The sequence below is a fragment of the Phyllopteryx taeniolatus genome, chromosome 9, assembly GCF_024500385.1.
Source record: "Phyllopteryx taeniolatus isolate TA_2022b chromosome 9, UOR_Ptae_1.2, whole genome shotgun sequence".
NCBI lineage: Eukaryota > Metazoa > Chordata > Actinopteri > Syngnathiformes > Syngnathidae > Phyllopteryx > Phyllopteryx taeniolatus.
The window spans coordinates 1,226,958-1,242,915 of NC_084510.1; the positions used below are offsets into that span (position 1 = coordinate 1,226,958).

At 44.2% G+C, this 15,958-nt stretch overlaps 1 protein-coding gene across 1 annotated transcript; it reads right to left on the bottom strand.

Moving 5' to 3' along the window:
* Positions 1–7,057: 7,057 nt before the first annotated feature.
* On the bottom strand, positions 7,058–12,247 carry pdrg1 (p53 and DNA-damage regulated 1). The gene is made up of 5 exons (XM_061785898.1): positions 12,087–12,247; positions 8,300–8,372; positions 8,148–8,222; positions 7,956–8,036; positions 7,058–7,340 (listed from the first exon to the last, which is right to left on the bottom strand). Exons 1-5 carry the CDS (start codon positions 12,195–12,197, stop codon positions 7,258–7,260), a joined length of 423 nt encoding a protein of 140 aa, XP_061641882.1. The 5' UTR covers positions 12,198–12,247; the 3' UTR covers positions 7,058–7,257.
* Positions 12,248–15,958: the final 3,711 nt, after the last annotated feature.

Genomic DNA, 15,958 nt, shown 5'->3' on the forward strand with positions numbered 1-15,958 from the left:
CTGATGACTTTTATGTTGACACTGGACAGTCTGTGTCTTATGAAGAAGGACAGTCTTTGTTGAAGTCGCTCTCACGGTTAAACCTGCAATCACCTACTTTTTTTTGTTTGTTAAAAAAGTAATTTTCACCTAAGACGCTACTAGAGGAGATGAAACAGTGCTGATTAAGCCTGTCAGCTCCTCTAACATCTTGCTGTATTTTTCAGTATTTAATTATTTTACAATTACTGAATAAACGATGCGGCACGGTGGGTGACAGTTTAGAGCGTCTGCCTCACAGTTCTGAGGACCGGGGTTCAATCCCCGGCCCCTCCTGTGTGGAGTTTGCATGTTCTCCCCGTCCCTGCGTGGGTTTTCTCCGGGCACTCCGGTTTCCTCCCACATCCCCAAAACATGCATGGTAGGTTAATTGAACACTCTAAATTGCCCGTAGGTGTGAATGTGAGTGTGAATGGTTGTTTGTTTGTATGTGCCCTGTGATTGGCTGGCAACCGGTTCAGGATGTACCCCGCCTCCTGCCCGATGATAGCTGGGATGGGCTCTAGCACGCCCGCGACCCTAGTGAGGAGGAGCGGCTCAGAAAATGGATGGATTGATGGATGAATAAACGATTCATTTTCCACGCTGGCCTAGTTGGTGGAACGCTCCAAATGACGAAGCTGAAATGACGCCACGGGAATGATCCATTTTACTGACCAATGGGTGCAGCGTGGTTGTAAAAAGCTCTCTTAACATTATTTTGCGTTTCTATAACAGAAAACTATACAATAATTAATTTGTAAACAAAAACAATAAGAAATAATTAAAATAATTGGCACAACTCAACTAAGAGGGTGGATCTCATTCTATACTTCCTCGGTCCTATCTCCTAGCTCCTCTATTTACATGCTAGCCCCTCCCACCAGAAATTCCATCAAGACAATAACTGCTGCGAACAAAGTCCACACTTCGTACGAGCATCAATAAAGTATTACAAAAAAAAAAAAAAACATCTTCCCAAAGACCTGTAGCTGCGCAACAAGGTGCCTGAAGCACAGATGGTACCAATAATAGTTAATGACTTGCTATGTCTGGATCATCCTGCCTGGGATATTTATGTCTGATATATTCATAGCAAATGCAGAGAGGCTTCTATGTAAAATGTGTGGTGGATTTTCTGGTCTGAAGGATGTCACCAAAGAACAAACCGTCTGGCTTCCCAGTGAGTCTTGGACAGGAAAAATGAAAGTCGGGACAGATTGCTTTTGGAGCCAAATAAATTTATTGCGCAGTCTTGTGTCAGCAGATGTAAAGTGTCAAATTCAAGATGGCCCGCCCGTTTCTCCCTGACATGATCTTATAAGGACAATGTTTGGGCGTACATTATGCAAATGAAGGATGGAACCGGGTGTTTGTTGGGCGTTTACCAAATATGGGGAGCAGTTTGTCCCAAAAGAGAGCCTCCTCCTCATCGATCAATGTAGCTTATCAGAGCTGAAGCTGCCGTCGTTCTGTCTAGCTCTCCTGTCCAAGCTGCATATGGTTATTGTTAGGTTGGTGGTTTATTAAATAAGTGTATTGTGGTTGTGGAGCATTAACACACATTTTAGCATACATTTTTATCACAACAATTATGTAACAAAACTGATGCTGAAGTACCGAGGAAGGGTTTAAAACCCACCATCTTACTGGCGAGGTCATCTTCTTTCTTCTGTTCTTCTGCCAAGTTACGCAAGTGCCCTTGACAGTGCTGATTGGACATTGATTAGTCGATAATGTCCAATACCTGAACGATTCATGTGTCCATCAGCAGACCTGGTTTCGGTAGACCCAAATGGATCTGGTCCAATGGAGTGCCTGCCAAGACAATCTCAAAAAGGGATAGAGTGCACACACATCCTCATATTTAATTGACTTCCCAGCATTAATTTTTGGGTGGTAGCTACCATGTGTTCTGAGAACACAAGAATAATCATAAAATTCTGAGAATAATTTCGGTCAATTGTGCTACTACCACTACAATTCTTGCTTAAACATGTCTGCCATATCTAGACCGTATTTTGTAAGCGCATGGATCATTACTTCATTATATACATTGACAGCATAGAGTCAATATGGTCCAACCCATTATCAGCATTATAGTAAAATATTTTTGTTATCATTATCTTTGAGACTGATAATAAAAACATTGAGCCCGCCTCTACCCCCTTTTTTTTTTTTTTTTTAATAAAGTGACACATGGTCCCACCCATGCTCACTTTAGCAAAACACTTCAATTTGGATTGGCGGACAGTTCCTGATTAACCCTATATTTGCCAGTAGCCCAATCGGTGGTGCCCAATTAGTCATGTGTCAGCAGATAAACAAGAGGTTTATACCCTTCTAACCACGTTGAAGTTTGCTCCGCCAGAGAAATGTGCAGTGTTTTGGTTCGGAGAACAGACCCAAAAACAAAAAACACACAGCAAAGTCATGACTGGACAGGAAGTAGAAAAGAAGGGAAAAAATACTGGCGATATTGACTGAGTGTCTTGTAAAAAGCAAAATCTGAAAATCCTCTCAAAATGTCGTAATTAAATGCAGTTTGCGGCGTATACAGTACCATTCCTTTTAATGATCAAATATCTTCTTATGTTGAAATGGTTAAAATTGTACTATATTGAACTTTGAATGCACACTTGTAATTGTTGTAATCTAATAACTTAATTCAATTATTATTTTGTCTGAACGTTGAGCACTTTTCAAAGATTTTGAGCAGCGTCCTTTTCTTTTTTCTTCTCTCATTCTTACTACTTCAGAAAAACAAAACTGTTGCTCTACAATATCACAGCATCACACAAGTTAATCACCATCCATCCATCCATCCATCCATCCATTTTCTGTACTGCTTATCAAGTTTCAAGGTGCTTTTATTGTCAATTCTTCAATATGCCTAACAAATACAGAGGATTGAAATTAGGGTGCTCAAGGGCCCGCGTGTGCGACAAAAGACAGCACAAATAATAACATCAATATAAAAAGCTAAATAAAACTATGGTATATACAGTATAAAAAGTATTATGTGTGTGTGTGTGTGTGCGCGTGCATGTTTGTGGAACGTCAGATTTCAGGTGGGCAGAGGACAGAAGGTAGATGGTGTAGAGCGGGCAGAGGGTTCAGATTCCTGACAGCCTGATGAATAAAACTCTCTTTGAGTCGGCTAGTCCTGGCCCGCAGACTCCGCAGTCTCCTCCCTGATGGCAGCAGACTGAAGAGGCTGAGTGATGGATGGGTGGCATCACCCGCTATGCGGAGGGCTTCGCGGGTGCTGTAAATGTCCTGCAGGGAGGGAAGAGAGGTTCCAATGATCTTCTCAGCTGCCCTCACGATGCGGTGGAGAGTCTTGCGGCAGGATGCAGTGCACGCTCCGTACCACACAGTGATGCAGTTGGTCAGGAATCTCTCTATGGTCCCTCTGTAGAACGAGCACATGATGGGGGCTGGGGCTCTGGCTCTTCTCAGCTTGCGCAGGAAGTAGAGACACTGGTGAGCTTTCTTGGCCAGTGATGAGGTGTTGCTGATTCAGGAGATGTCCTCTGTGATGTGCACTCCCGGGAAATTGGTGCTGTGCACTCTCTCCACCGCAGCACCGTTGCTGTTCAGCGGAGCATGCTGGGAGTGCGCTCTCCTGAAGTCCACAACAATCTCCTTGTTTTTTTCCACATTTAGGGAGAGATTGTTGTCCGTGCACCACCCGGCCAGGCGGCTCACCTCACTCCTGGAGTATGTCTCATCCTCGTTGCTGATGAAACCACCACAGTTGTGTCGTCTGCAAACTTGATGAAGAGGTTGGAGCTGTATGTCGGTGTGCAGTCATGGGTCAGCAGAAGAGGAGAGGACTCAACACACAACCTTGTTCAGAGTGATGGTGCTGGATGTGTTGCTGCCAACCCGTACTGCCTGCGGTCTCCCTGCCAGAAAGTCCAGCAGCCAGTTGCACATCGAAGTGTTGACCCCCAGCTGGTCCAATTTGTAGATCAGTTGCAGATCAGATCCTCACTAGGGTCGCGGGCGTGCTGGAGCCTATCCCAGCTATCTTCGGGCGAGAGGCGGGGTACACCCTGAATTGGTCGGCAGCCAAACGCAGGGTAGTTAATCACCAATCCACATAAAAACATTTTCCCACAACTTATTTTCCCCCGCAACAAAAGCTCACAACATAAGTAATAACACACACACAGGGATACAAGTACATACAGTATCCACAGCGAACAACAGATCTTCCATCAATCAAACAATGCACTTTCACCAAACACTTGTCCAAGATTCCACTATTTGTCTCTCAAACACCAAACACATACAGTCGGTACGGAAAGTTTTCAGACCCCCTTAAAATTTTCACTCTTTGTTATATTGCAGCCATTTGTTAAAAATCATTGAAGTGAATTTTTTCCTCATTAATGTACACACAGCAGCCCGTATTGACAGAAAAAAAACGTAATTGTTGAAATTTTTGTTGATTTATTAAAAAGGAAAAACTGAAATATCACACAGCCATAAGTATTCAGACCCTTTGCTGTGACACTCATATATTTAACTCGGGTGCTGTCCATTTCTTCTGATCATCCTTAAAATGGTTCTACACCTTCATTGGAGTCCAGGGGCCTCAAGTACAAAAGGTGCGTACGCACAAAAACGTGGCGTCCGTTCTTTTTCACGGCAAAGTTCAGATGTATCAAGAGTGACATGACCATGGAAATGTGCGGTGCCTCACGCCAACTGCATGGCTGGCGTACGCACGTTTCTGCAGCTTTTGGTGCTTTGGCGACACTTAGAGGTGATGCTAGGAAACTGTTCTCATAAATCTGCACACCAGAGACGCATGAATAATTAGCACCGATGAACAATTCACGCCCGGCAACATTTGATTTCAACAATGCAATTGAGGCAAGGACTGAGAATTCATTTGTTAACCAGCGTATTTAATGAACCACTGATATTTGTGTATTAAAATAATAAATTGAGTCATCAAAAAGGAGTCAAAGTTTTTGATATCCTCTTTGATATGCTGATGTGCTTCTATTTGAATTCAAAAGATTTATTACAAATACCACACATCCAACATTTCCGCATGAACCTTCATCTCACGGGGCTGAGTGTAGGTTACTGTATGAACACATTTGTTATGAGTTCTAAAAATACATGGTATTAACCTTGTGGGGTGATCATAGTCAGCCACATGTGATCCCATTACCCCTGAGAGAGCAGAGTCACCCATGTTCGCAGCGATTCGCTCCTCGAACGGGTGAGGCCCTCTGCGCCGGTTCTTCCGCCTTTTTTTGGCCACACTTTGGCGGTGGCCAGAAGTCGTCCGCTTCACATCCACCTTAATGACTGACCACTTCTTTTTTCGTTCAGCGTGTGCGCGCTATTCTGTCTCCACAGCATTGACAGCCGCACACGCGCTGTCCCATTCGTTCCTCTTTCGCGTGTTGTTAACGCCGAGGACAGCGTGCCAAAGAGGATTTTCTTGCGCACCTCCACTTCATTGAGCAACTTCACATTCAGAAAAAAAAAATTTCTTCATTACCTTGCTCATTTTACTTTTTGACAGATCATGCAAAGATCGGCATCTCAGCTTCAGGGTTCATATAAATGTGATTTGCATATTCAAGTATGGGCGTGGAAAGGGAGGAGTCGGCTACTCCAACATGTGCGCTCATTACCACGTTGATTGGAATCAATCCATCCATTTTCTACCGCTTATCTGGGTCGGGTCGCGGGGGCAGTAGCTTTAGCAGGGAGGCCCAGACTTCCCTCTCCCCAGCCACTTCATCCAGCTCTTCCGGGGGGATCCCGAGGCGTTCCCAGTCCAGCCGAAGGATGTAGTCTCTCCAGCGTGTCCTGGGTCGTCCCCAGGGTCTCTTTCGGGCGCTCGCATCCAGGATCTTGTTCTTTCGGTCACGACCCACAGCTCGTGACCATAGGTGAGGGTATGAACGTAGATCGACCGCTAAATTGAGAGCTTCGCCTTTCGGCTTAGCTCCTTCTTTACCACAACGGATCGATACAAAGTCCACATCACTGCAGACGCTGCACCGATCCGCCTGTCGATCTCCCGTTCCATTCTTCCCTCACTCGTGAACAAGACCCCAAGATACTTGAACTGCTCCACTTGGGGCAGGATCTCATCCCCAACCTGGAGAGGGCACGCCACCCTTTTCCGACTGAGGACCATGGTCTCAGATTTGGAGGTGCTGATTCTCATCCCAGCCGCTTCACACTCAGCTGCAAACAGCTCCAGTGAGAGTTGGAGGTCACAGCTTGATGAAGCCAACAGAACCACATCATCAGCAAAAAGCAGAGATGCAATACTGAGGCCACCAAACCGGACCCCTTTTACACCTCGGCTGTGCCTTGAAATTCTGTGCAGAAAAGTTGACAGAATCGGTGACAAAGGGCAGCCTTGGCGGAGTCCAACACTCACCGGAAATGAGTCCGACTTACTGCCGGATGTGCTGACCAAACTCTGACTCCGGTCGTACAGGGACCGAACAGCCCGTATCAGGGGGTTCGGTACCCCATACTCCCAAAGCACCCGCCACAGGACCCCCTGAGGGACACGGTCAAACACCTTCTCCAAGTCCACAAAACACATGTAGACTGGTTGGGCGAACTCCCATGCACCCTCGAGGACCCTGCCAAGGGTGTAGAGCTGGTCCACTGTTCCACGGCCAGGACGAAAACCACACTGCTCCTCCTGAAACCATTGCTCGAACCAATTGGCCGAAGTCTTGCGATGCCTCATAGAGCTTCATCAGTTGTGATACCTACTCGCTTGCTCTGCGGAACATTTTCAATGTATCAATGTACCACAGAAGGATCATCAAACAGCTACACTACCTTTGAGATGAACACACATAATAAGAAATTTGTCAAGAAGCCCACATTCATAATTATTTTCCACTACAATGGAAATTTACCAGAACAGGCTATTGTTAGCCGGTGCCCCAACTCCTTATGAGAGGGCCATGTGTGTAGCAAATTGAAAGCTGCTGCAATATCTTCTCTCTCATGTGGAATGAAATTACAAAAGACATTTGCCGTTTCCTCGTGTTTATTACAGTAATAGAGAAAATATTAGCCACATCATCAATGTTGTAAGATCAAACAAAACTAAACAAATCTATTGGAAGCAGTGAAAAGCCCTTTTCTTCAATTTGAAGCAACCAGGATAACAATACATACATCTGCACACATGCAACCTATATGTTGTAACGGGCTAGATGAGATCTGATGTCAGCGTTTTAAGATGCTTTTAATAGCTTTCATTTCATTCGTGGACAGTGGCAAAAGGTTGTAGCTGCTCAGCTCAGGCTTTCCTGCAAAAACAAAAGAAAACCACCTCAGTCATACAAGCAAGAAAGCTCCTCGTTTCTTTTTCATGAATAGAAAACTGCCACTTTGTTGTAGGTGCTGGTGGGGTTACAGGGGTGTCAAACACACAGCCCGTGGGCCAGAACTGGTCCTTTAGGGGGTTCAATCTGGCCCGTGGGCATGGTTCTGCCCATCAGGCAAGTTTTAGTACATTTCTACATATAGATTCTTATTTTAAAACTCATGCTTTTATTTTGACACAAGCACCGTAGAACTGGAAGTGCTGTGAGTTGCCTGACGTGACATGCACGAAGCTGAGCGAGAGAGAAAAGATCGGCGCGGCGGGAGCATGCCTCCAGTCCGTTGCGGTAAAACCGTGAGATTTTGTGTGAAGAAATGCCTATATATCATATCATGTATTGTTCAGCAATTTCATGTGAAAATGTGCAGCTACAAACGAGTTTGTGAAGTTCACTGGGACCAAGATAATAATCAATAAATGTGAATATTTTTCCATGTGGCCTGCGACCTAAAATGAGTTTGACACCCCTGCTGTATTTCATCAGGAGAGGATAGTGGGGCTATGACTGTAGATGAAAAATTGGATATTCTTTTCTTACCTTGCGTCTCATTTAGACGATTGACATTTGCTTTTAGTCGTTTGTGAAGGTCATTCAGTTCACTGTCCAATTGATGCTGGTCTACAGATGAGCAATTACATCTCAGTGAAAAAATGAAAACCAAATCAATTCATATTAAGGACAATTAGTCCTATACAGTATGACAATTACAAATAGTTTAAAACATTGTACCTCTCTGAATCATTTCTCTTGTCTTGGACTTGGGGAGTTTGATGAACATATGACCAAAGCAAACCTTCACCTTTTCTAGAAGTGACAGTAACGAAGAGGTCAGTTATTCCCGCTACATATAGAACGACATTGAAAATCATAACGTCACTAACCTGAACACAAATCATTCTTCAGTGCATTGAGTGCTTCTCTGTTCCTGTTTCTCTTTACGTCCAGGTCAACGATCTTAGATGCAAACACACATTATGTAACAACAGAAAAGATCACAGAATTATCTGGCTAATAGACTTAAGAAAAAAGATTTTAACTATTTAGATTCAACAAAAATACCCGGATGAGGGGGGATAAAAGACGGATGAAGGGACTATTAAGGCTGAAGAACGCTTCCTACGTCGGCTCAGGCTCAGAAGTGGCTTGACCCGAGGAACCAGACAGTTGTAGCCCATCTCCCGGATGCGTCTGAATGTGCTGTTTGTTAAGCTGTGACTCCCGCCTCATTCAACTCTTTCAGGATCTCTGCTAGATTCTTGAATCTTCTGTTTGATCATCCGCTGAAACCCACGGTACACCCTGAACCGGTCGCCAGCCAATTTGCAGGGCACATATAAACAAACAACCAATCACGCACACATTCACACCTAAGGACAATTTAGAGTCTTCAATCAACCTAGCATGCATGTTTTTGGGATGTGCTAGGAAACCGGAGTGCCCGGTGAAAACCCACGCAGGCATGGGGAGGACATGTAAACTCCACATAGGCGGGGCCGGGATTTGAACTGTGGGGCAGATGTGCTAACCAGTCGTCCGTCGTGCCGCTGGCTACAAAACAGGCTAAAAAAAAAAACATATATATATTTAATCGTTCTGTATAGATAGGAAAGTTTTATTGCTTCCACATGATTCCTTACCCCCGCCCTTGGCAAACATGCCTCCTCTTCGGGGTTTGTCGCGCCCCCAAGCACCCTTGTCTCTGAGAATATTTCTTGTATCACCCCAGAAGAAGAAAACACCCTGTTTTTACTGGTCATTTTTTGTTTGTTTTTTAGTGCTTTTCAAGCTGTATCAAAATAATAGTCTCTTCAGCCATTGCATTAGCAACATTGATTACATGTTTGCAAATGTTGGTATAGATCCAGTAATTGTTGATGTTGACACACAATTTGCTTTGACCGGTCATCTTAAAAAAAAAAAAAATAATTTCCTTTTGCTGACAGATGCTACATTGTGTTAAAGATGCTTCGTCTCTCACAGCTAACGGGCGCTGACAACCTGAGCTCAGTCATGCCCACCTGACCCCCCTTGCATCCTTCAATACTAAGGTATCTTTAGTTTTTGCTAAAAACTGCAAGACACTTCCCACTGACCCAATGTCTGAACACATCGTGTCTCCTGACTTGCCCTGACATGTTCGGTGATGACCGCACGTGACCCTGTCTGACCTCAAGAGGCCTCCTTAATTACATCACGTGATAGTTTTATTGTATTACAAGACGCAATATTATACCATGTTTCTGTCCGGGGAAGACCGCGTGTGAGTCTGTCCTGTTCGAATTTCATGAGTCTATTCAAAAAATAATATACTTTTCTATATGCATGATTGTAAGATTAATATGTATGTCCAGTGGGAGGAAAAAGTATGTTAAGCCTTTGGAATTTCTTAAACCTTCAATCCACTACTAAAAAGTACAACAACAAAAAGTCATTTTCACCCAAGCCACAACTTGACGTGATGACAGTATAAGCCTGTCAGCTCCTCTAACATCTTTCTGTACGTTTCAGTATTTCATATTTTATATTTAGTGAATACCCGATTAATTTCCCGGGCTGGCCCAGTTGGTGGGGCACCACAAATGACGTGGCGGAAATGACGCATTTTAACGAGCAATTGGCGGAGCGTGGTTGTAAAAAGCACACTAAATATACTATTTTGCGTTTCTGTAGCAGAAAATAATTACTGTGTAAACAAAAAATAATAATTAAAAAATAACTGCCGCGGCTTAACTCAACTCAAAGGGTGCATCACAAGTATGCAACGTTCCTAGCTCCTCGCTCCTCAAAACATTGAACTCGACCCGGAAGTTGTTGTTACGCCGCCACATTAAGGAGCGTCTCCAGTGTCTTAAACGCCCACTGGGGAGCGTGGATCGAGCATCCAGGAGCTAGCTTAAATCGAGAGACGTCTGATGTATCCCTTGTGGAAGTCCCATAGCGCCTCGATGATGTTTGCAAATGGCCACGCACCAGCTGGATCGTGAACGGAGCAGAACTTCAAATCAAATAGTTAATCCTTAAATCCTGAGTTAATAGTGTGAATTGCTACTTAGTTTTAAGTGTAGCAAACATGTTTTACAGTGTGGGGAGTGGGACTCAGGGCGCGGTGCGGTGACGATGTCATCACACTCGCTGGAAAAAAAAACGGTCGCATATGCGATCATTTTGGCCGCCGTCTCAAGCCCTGTAAAGAGTAACAGTGTTGATTATATTTGACTTCGCTTATTTTCAACATTTGGCGTTCCGTGTTCCTTTGGGTTGCACGGAGCCTTTGTATAACTTTGGCATTCGTAGTCCAACTTCCACTACCGTAAGTGAGGACTGGTAAAATACCTTGATCGAAAACTTTTCTTTTCAAGCAAATGGGAAGACTGTTCTTGAATATAACACTAAGCCTTCCATAAGCCTGCCAGGCAAGCTTTATGCAGCGTTCAACATCAGTGGCTGTATTTCCATCCATTGTTACAAGTTGGCCTAAATGGATGTAGTTGTCGACGGCGTCGAGGACATAGTCGCCCATTTTGACATCTTTTTGTGGACAGTAACGATTGAAGATGACCTTCGTTTTGTTTAATATATAATATATATATATATATATTAATATATAATAAATTTGATACGTTAATCTTCAACAGTTGGAGTTCACTTTAATAATAGGGATGACATTTTTTAGCCTGCTTTTTGTTTTTAGCCTTCTTTTTGTTACAAATGACAAGGCCTAAATAAGTTACTTCCATTTGGATCTTGATATTACAAATACTGGGATCAATACATTCTTCGACAGGTAATAGTTGGCATTCATTTACATTCATCATAAAGCCAGAGACCTTAGAGTATTCCTATAAAGAGCATAGTGTCCTCTGCATTATAGTTTGAGTCGTAAATTTGTGTCGAATTCACAACCAAACAATTGTTTTTGCATCATCCGTGCTTGTACCATTGATATTTAACTGATGGGCTCTATACTTTTGCACACGTACAATTATCAGTTTTTGTGGGGAAAAAAAACATGTTTGTTGGATTAAATAATGAAATATATAGCTCTTTTTTTGTGTGTGTCTACTATTTGGAAGATATGCTTTACAAATTGGGATTTAACAAGGTTAGTTTAATGTCGAGAGGGTTCACAAAATTTCAAGCAGCACTGTATAAAGAATAAACTTTTATAATATTCATTTAAAAATAATTACATACTTTGTTTGTGTTTGGGGAAACAGGTACGCCCCAAAAACAACATGTACTTTTAATGTAATGATTATAAATGTTTACTTACATGTTGATGATAAACATTAGGTAAGCACTAAAAACAACATACATATTTATCTAAGATTTGCATGAGTGTTTACTAAATATACTCCGTGTGTGTGTGTGTAGTGGCAATCGTTTTATGGGCAGATCTGACACATTCAATATGGAGGACGCACTTACGTTTCCTATGAAAGGGCTAACCCGTGCATGGCGGGATCAATGTTTCTTTCTACGTCTATGCTCAAACACTGTCCAAACAGACAATCGTGAGCCTGCGCCACACAAAGCCCATTTCTGGCGTAATACCGAAACTTGACCTACGAGAGGCAACGTAAACGACGTCCATTGAAGCTTATTTACCGTGCGTGCGCACAATAAACAGCAGTGTAGCAAAAAAGCATATAACTTCCAATACTTTACTTGTTGTTTGGTTGTAAGGACATCTTCAGCTGCCTCCTCAACCTCCCTCATAAACTCCACAACGCGGTGAGAGTCCGAATCCATGGCTGTGTCCCAATTTGGTATCCACATCCCTCGAGGCGCAGCCGCCGCCGCCGCACGAATGCAGTGCGCATGCGCACACGTCACCATCTTCGGTCGCCAACTACGGCATCTCACTAGGTCAAAATGCACGATTTGTGGTGATCTAGTTACTTAGTTGATAGATATGGAAGTCAGTGTTGTACCTTAACGACCTCGATGAACAAAAGTTTCTGATTTGCAGTTTGTGTGCGCGATGTGCGTTCAGGGACACTGCGTAAATGGGACTGTTTGTGTTCTTTGGTTGTTTGGTGGTACAGTACGTCATTGTGAAAATGGATTTACTAGGAAACTATTATTTGGATCAGAATGCCTTACTTGAAACACTGTACCATCCCACCGTCATAACATGGAATTCATGTTTTTTGTAGATAAAATGAAAAATCATCATTGTTCCAAAAAAGCTGAGACAGGGTCATGTTTACCACTGTGTTACATCACCTTTTCTTTAACAACATTCAATAAACATTTGGGAACTGAGGACACTAATTGTTGAAGCTTTGTAGGTTGAATTCTTTCCCATTATTGCTTGATGTACAGCTTCAGCTGTTCAACAGTCCGGGCTCTCCGTTGTCGTATTTTACGCTTCATAATGCGCCACACATTTTCAATGGGAGACAGGTCTGGACTGCAGGCAGGCCAGTCTAGTACTGCACTCTTTTACTATGAAGCCACTCTGTTGTAACACGTGCAGAATGGGGTTTGGAATTGTCTTGCTGAAATAAGCGGGGGCGTCCATGAAAAAGACGTTGCTTGGATGGCAGCATATGTTTCTCCAAAACCTGTATGTCGCTTTCAGCATTAATGGTGCCTTCACAGATGTGTAAGTTGCCCATGCCATTGGCACTAACACAGCCCCATACCATCACAGATGATGGTTTTTGAACTTTAACAGTCCGGATGGTTCTTTTCCTCTTTGGCCCAGAGGACACGATGTCCCACAATTTCCAAAAACAATTTGAAATGTGGACTCGTCAGACCACAGAAAACTTTTCCACTTTGCATCAGTCCAACTTCGATGAGCTCAGGCCCAGAGAAGCCGGTGGGGTTTCTGAGTGTTGTTGATAAATGGCTTTTGCTTTGCATAGTAGAGTTTCAAGTTGCACTTACGGATGTAGCGCCGAACTGTATTTACTGACATTAGTGTGTGTTCCTGAGCCCATGTGGTGATATCCTTTACACATTGATGTTGGTTTTTGATGCAGTGCCGCCTGAGGGATCGAAGGTCACGGGCATTCAGTGTTGGTTTCCGGCCTTTCCGCTTACATGCAGTGATTTCTCCAGATTCTCTGAACCTTTTGATGATATTGTGGTCCGTAGACGATGAAATCCCTAAATTACTTGCAATTGTACGTTGAGGAACATTGTCCTTAAACTCTTCGACTATTTTCTCACGTACTTGTTCACAAAGAGGTGAACCTCGCCCCATCTTGGCTTGTGAATGACTGAGCAATTCAGGGAAGCAATCACGGCACCCACCTGTTCCCAATGAGCCTGTTCACCTGTGGGATGTTCCAAACAGGTGCTTGATGAGCATTCCTCAACTTTCTCAGTCTTTTTTGCCACCTGTCCCAGCTTTTTTGGAATAAAATACATAAAATTTAAAATACTAAGTTAATGATTATTTGCTAAAAACAATAAAGTTTATCAGTTTGAACATTAAACATCTTTGTAGTGTATTCAATTAAATATAGGTTGGACATGATTTGCAAATCATTGCATTTTAACACAACGTCCCAACTTAATTGGAATTGGGGTTGTAATAACAATAATCATCGTAATAAGTATGATAATGTGGCCCTATGGGGGGTACAAGCTTGTGCAAACTGTAGGCCAGTCCCAAGCCCGGATAAATGCAGAGGGTTGCGTCAGGAAGGGAATCCGGCTTGCAAGTTTGCCAAACAAATATGTTCATAAAAAAAATTCCATACCGGATCGGTCGTGGCCCGGGTTAACAACGTCCGTCACTGGCGCCGTTAACCTACAACCTCTCATCGCTCTCGCCGTAAAAATTGACAAAAGGCTTTTGGATCGCGAGCCAGATGAGGTGGCTGGGGCATTTGATTCGGATGCCTCCCGGATGCCTCCCCGGTGAGGTGTTCCGGGCACGTCCCACCGGGAGGAGACCCCGGGGACGACCCAGGACACGCTGGAGAGACTACGTCTCTCGGCTGGCCTGTGAACACCTTGGGATCCCCCGGAAGAGCTGGATGTAGTGGCTGGGGAGAGGGAAGTCTGGGCGTCCCTACTAGAGCTACTGCCCCGGCGAACCGACCTCGGATAAGCAGTAGAAAATGGATGGATGGATGGAATGACTAATAGAGCAATAGTCTGATACAGTGACCATTGTCCAAATGGCGCAGAGACATTAAGATTTTAAATTTAAGCAGTTTAACGTGACTAGTAGTGCAATAATCTGGAACAGCGCCAATTGTACATATAGTGCAGATACTTCTCAAGCACATGAGTGGCCACGATTGGTCAACAACAGATATACAAATAGTGCAGAGTGGCGAGACTACTCGCGTAACGCGTGTCACAATGGAGTTGTAAGTTAACTGCTTAAGAAGTTAATGGCAAGAGGGAAGAAGCTGTTGGAATGTCTGCTGGTGTTAATTTGCATTGTTCGATAGCGCCTACCTGAGGGAAGGAGCTGGAGGTTCCAAGAGGATTTTGGATGCTCTTGTTTTAGTTCTAGCAGGGTGCAAGACCTCAAGGACAAGTAGGGGGGGGGGGGGGGGGGGGGGCCGACAATTCTTTCAGCAGTTTTGCTTGTCCGTTGCAGTCGGAGTTTGTCCTTTTTTGTGGCAGCATCAAACCACACTGTGATGGATGAACACACTGATTCAATGTCTGCTGTGTAGAACTGCCTCAACAGCTCCTGTGGCAGGGCATGCTTCCTCAGAAGCCGCAGGAAGTACATCCTCTGCTGGGCCTTTTTGAGGATGGAGTTGATGTTGGTCTCCCACTTCAGCTCCTGAGAGACTGTAATTCCCAAGAACCTGAAGGTCTCGACGGTTGATACGGGGCAGTTGGACAAAGTGAGGGGCAGCTGTCGCGAAGGATGTTTCCTGAAGTCCATAATAATCTCTACAGTCAGTGTGTGTTCAGTTCCAGGTTGTGTCGGCTGCACCACAGCTCCAGCCAGTCCACTTCCTGTCGATACGCAGACTCGGCACCATCTTTGATGGGACTGATGACTGTGGTGTTCTCTGCAAACTTCAGGAGTTTGACAGCCGGGTGCGTTGAGGTGCAGTCGTTCGTGTAGAGAGAGAAGAGCAGGAGAGCGAGGACACATTCTTGGAGCGCCCTGGTGCTGGTGGTCCGTGTAGATGAGGTGGTGTCCCTCAGCCTCACCTGCTGTGTCCTGCCCATCAGGGAGCTGTAAATCCACTGGCAGATGGCAGGCGAGATGCTGAGCTGGAGAAGCTTGAAGGAGAGGAGTTCAGGGATGATGGTATTGAACGCAGAGCTGAAGTCCACGAACAGGATCCTCACGTAGGTCTCCGCACCGTCGAGGTGTTCTAGGATGAAATGCAGTCCCATGTTGACTGCGTCGTCCACAGAATGTTCGCTTGTAGTTGGTTAGTGATTGTAACCCCCGCCAGACTGACTTAGAGTCGTTAGCGGTAAACTGTTTTTCTAGCTTTTCTGCATAATTTGTCATGGTCTGTGTTTTGGTTTGGGTTGTGTTTAGTTTTGTTCAATGTTTTCCTGTGTTCCATGTTTGTCGTGTGCTCATTAGGTTGTTG

Excerpts from the sequence above, each read along its gene's own strand:
- pdrg1 (XM_061785898.1), bottom strand. The coding sequence starts at position 12,197 with ATGTGGATACCAAATTGGGACACAGCCATGGATTCGGACTCTCACCGC. Across the intron at positions 8,223-8,299 it reads GAAGAATGATTTGTGTTCAG|AAAAGGTGAAGGTTTGCTTT; the intron begins GTTAGTGACGTT and ends TGTCACTTCTAG. Across the intron at positions 7,341-7,955 it reads TCGTCTAAATGAGACGCAAG|GAAAGCCTGAGCTGAGCAGC; the intron begins GTAAGAAAAGAA and ends TTGTTTTTGCAG.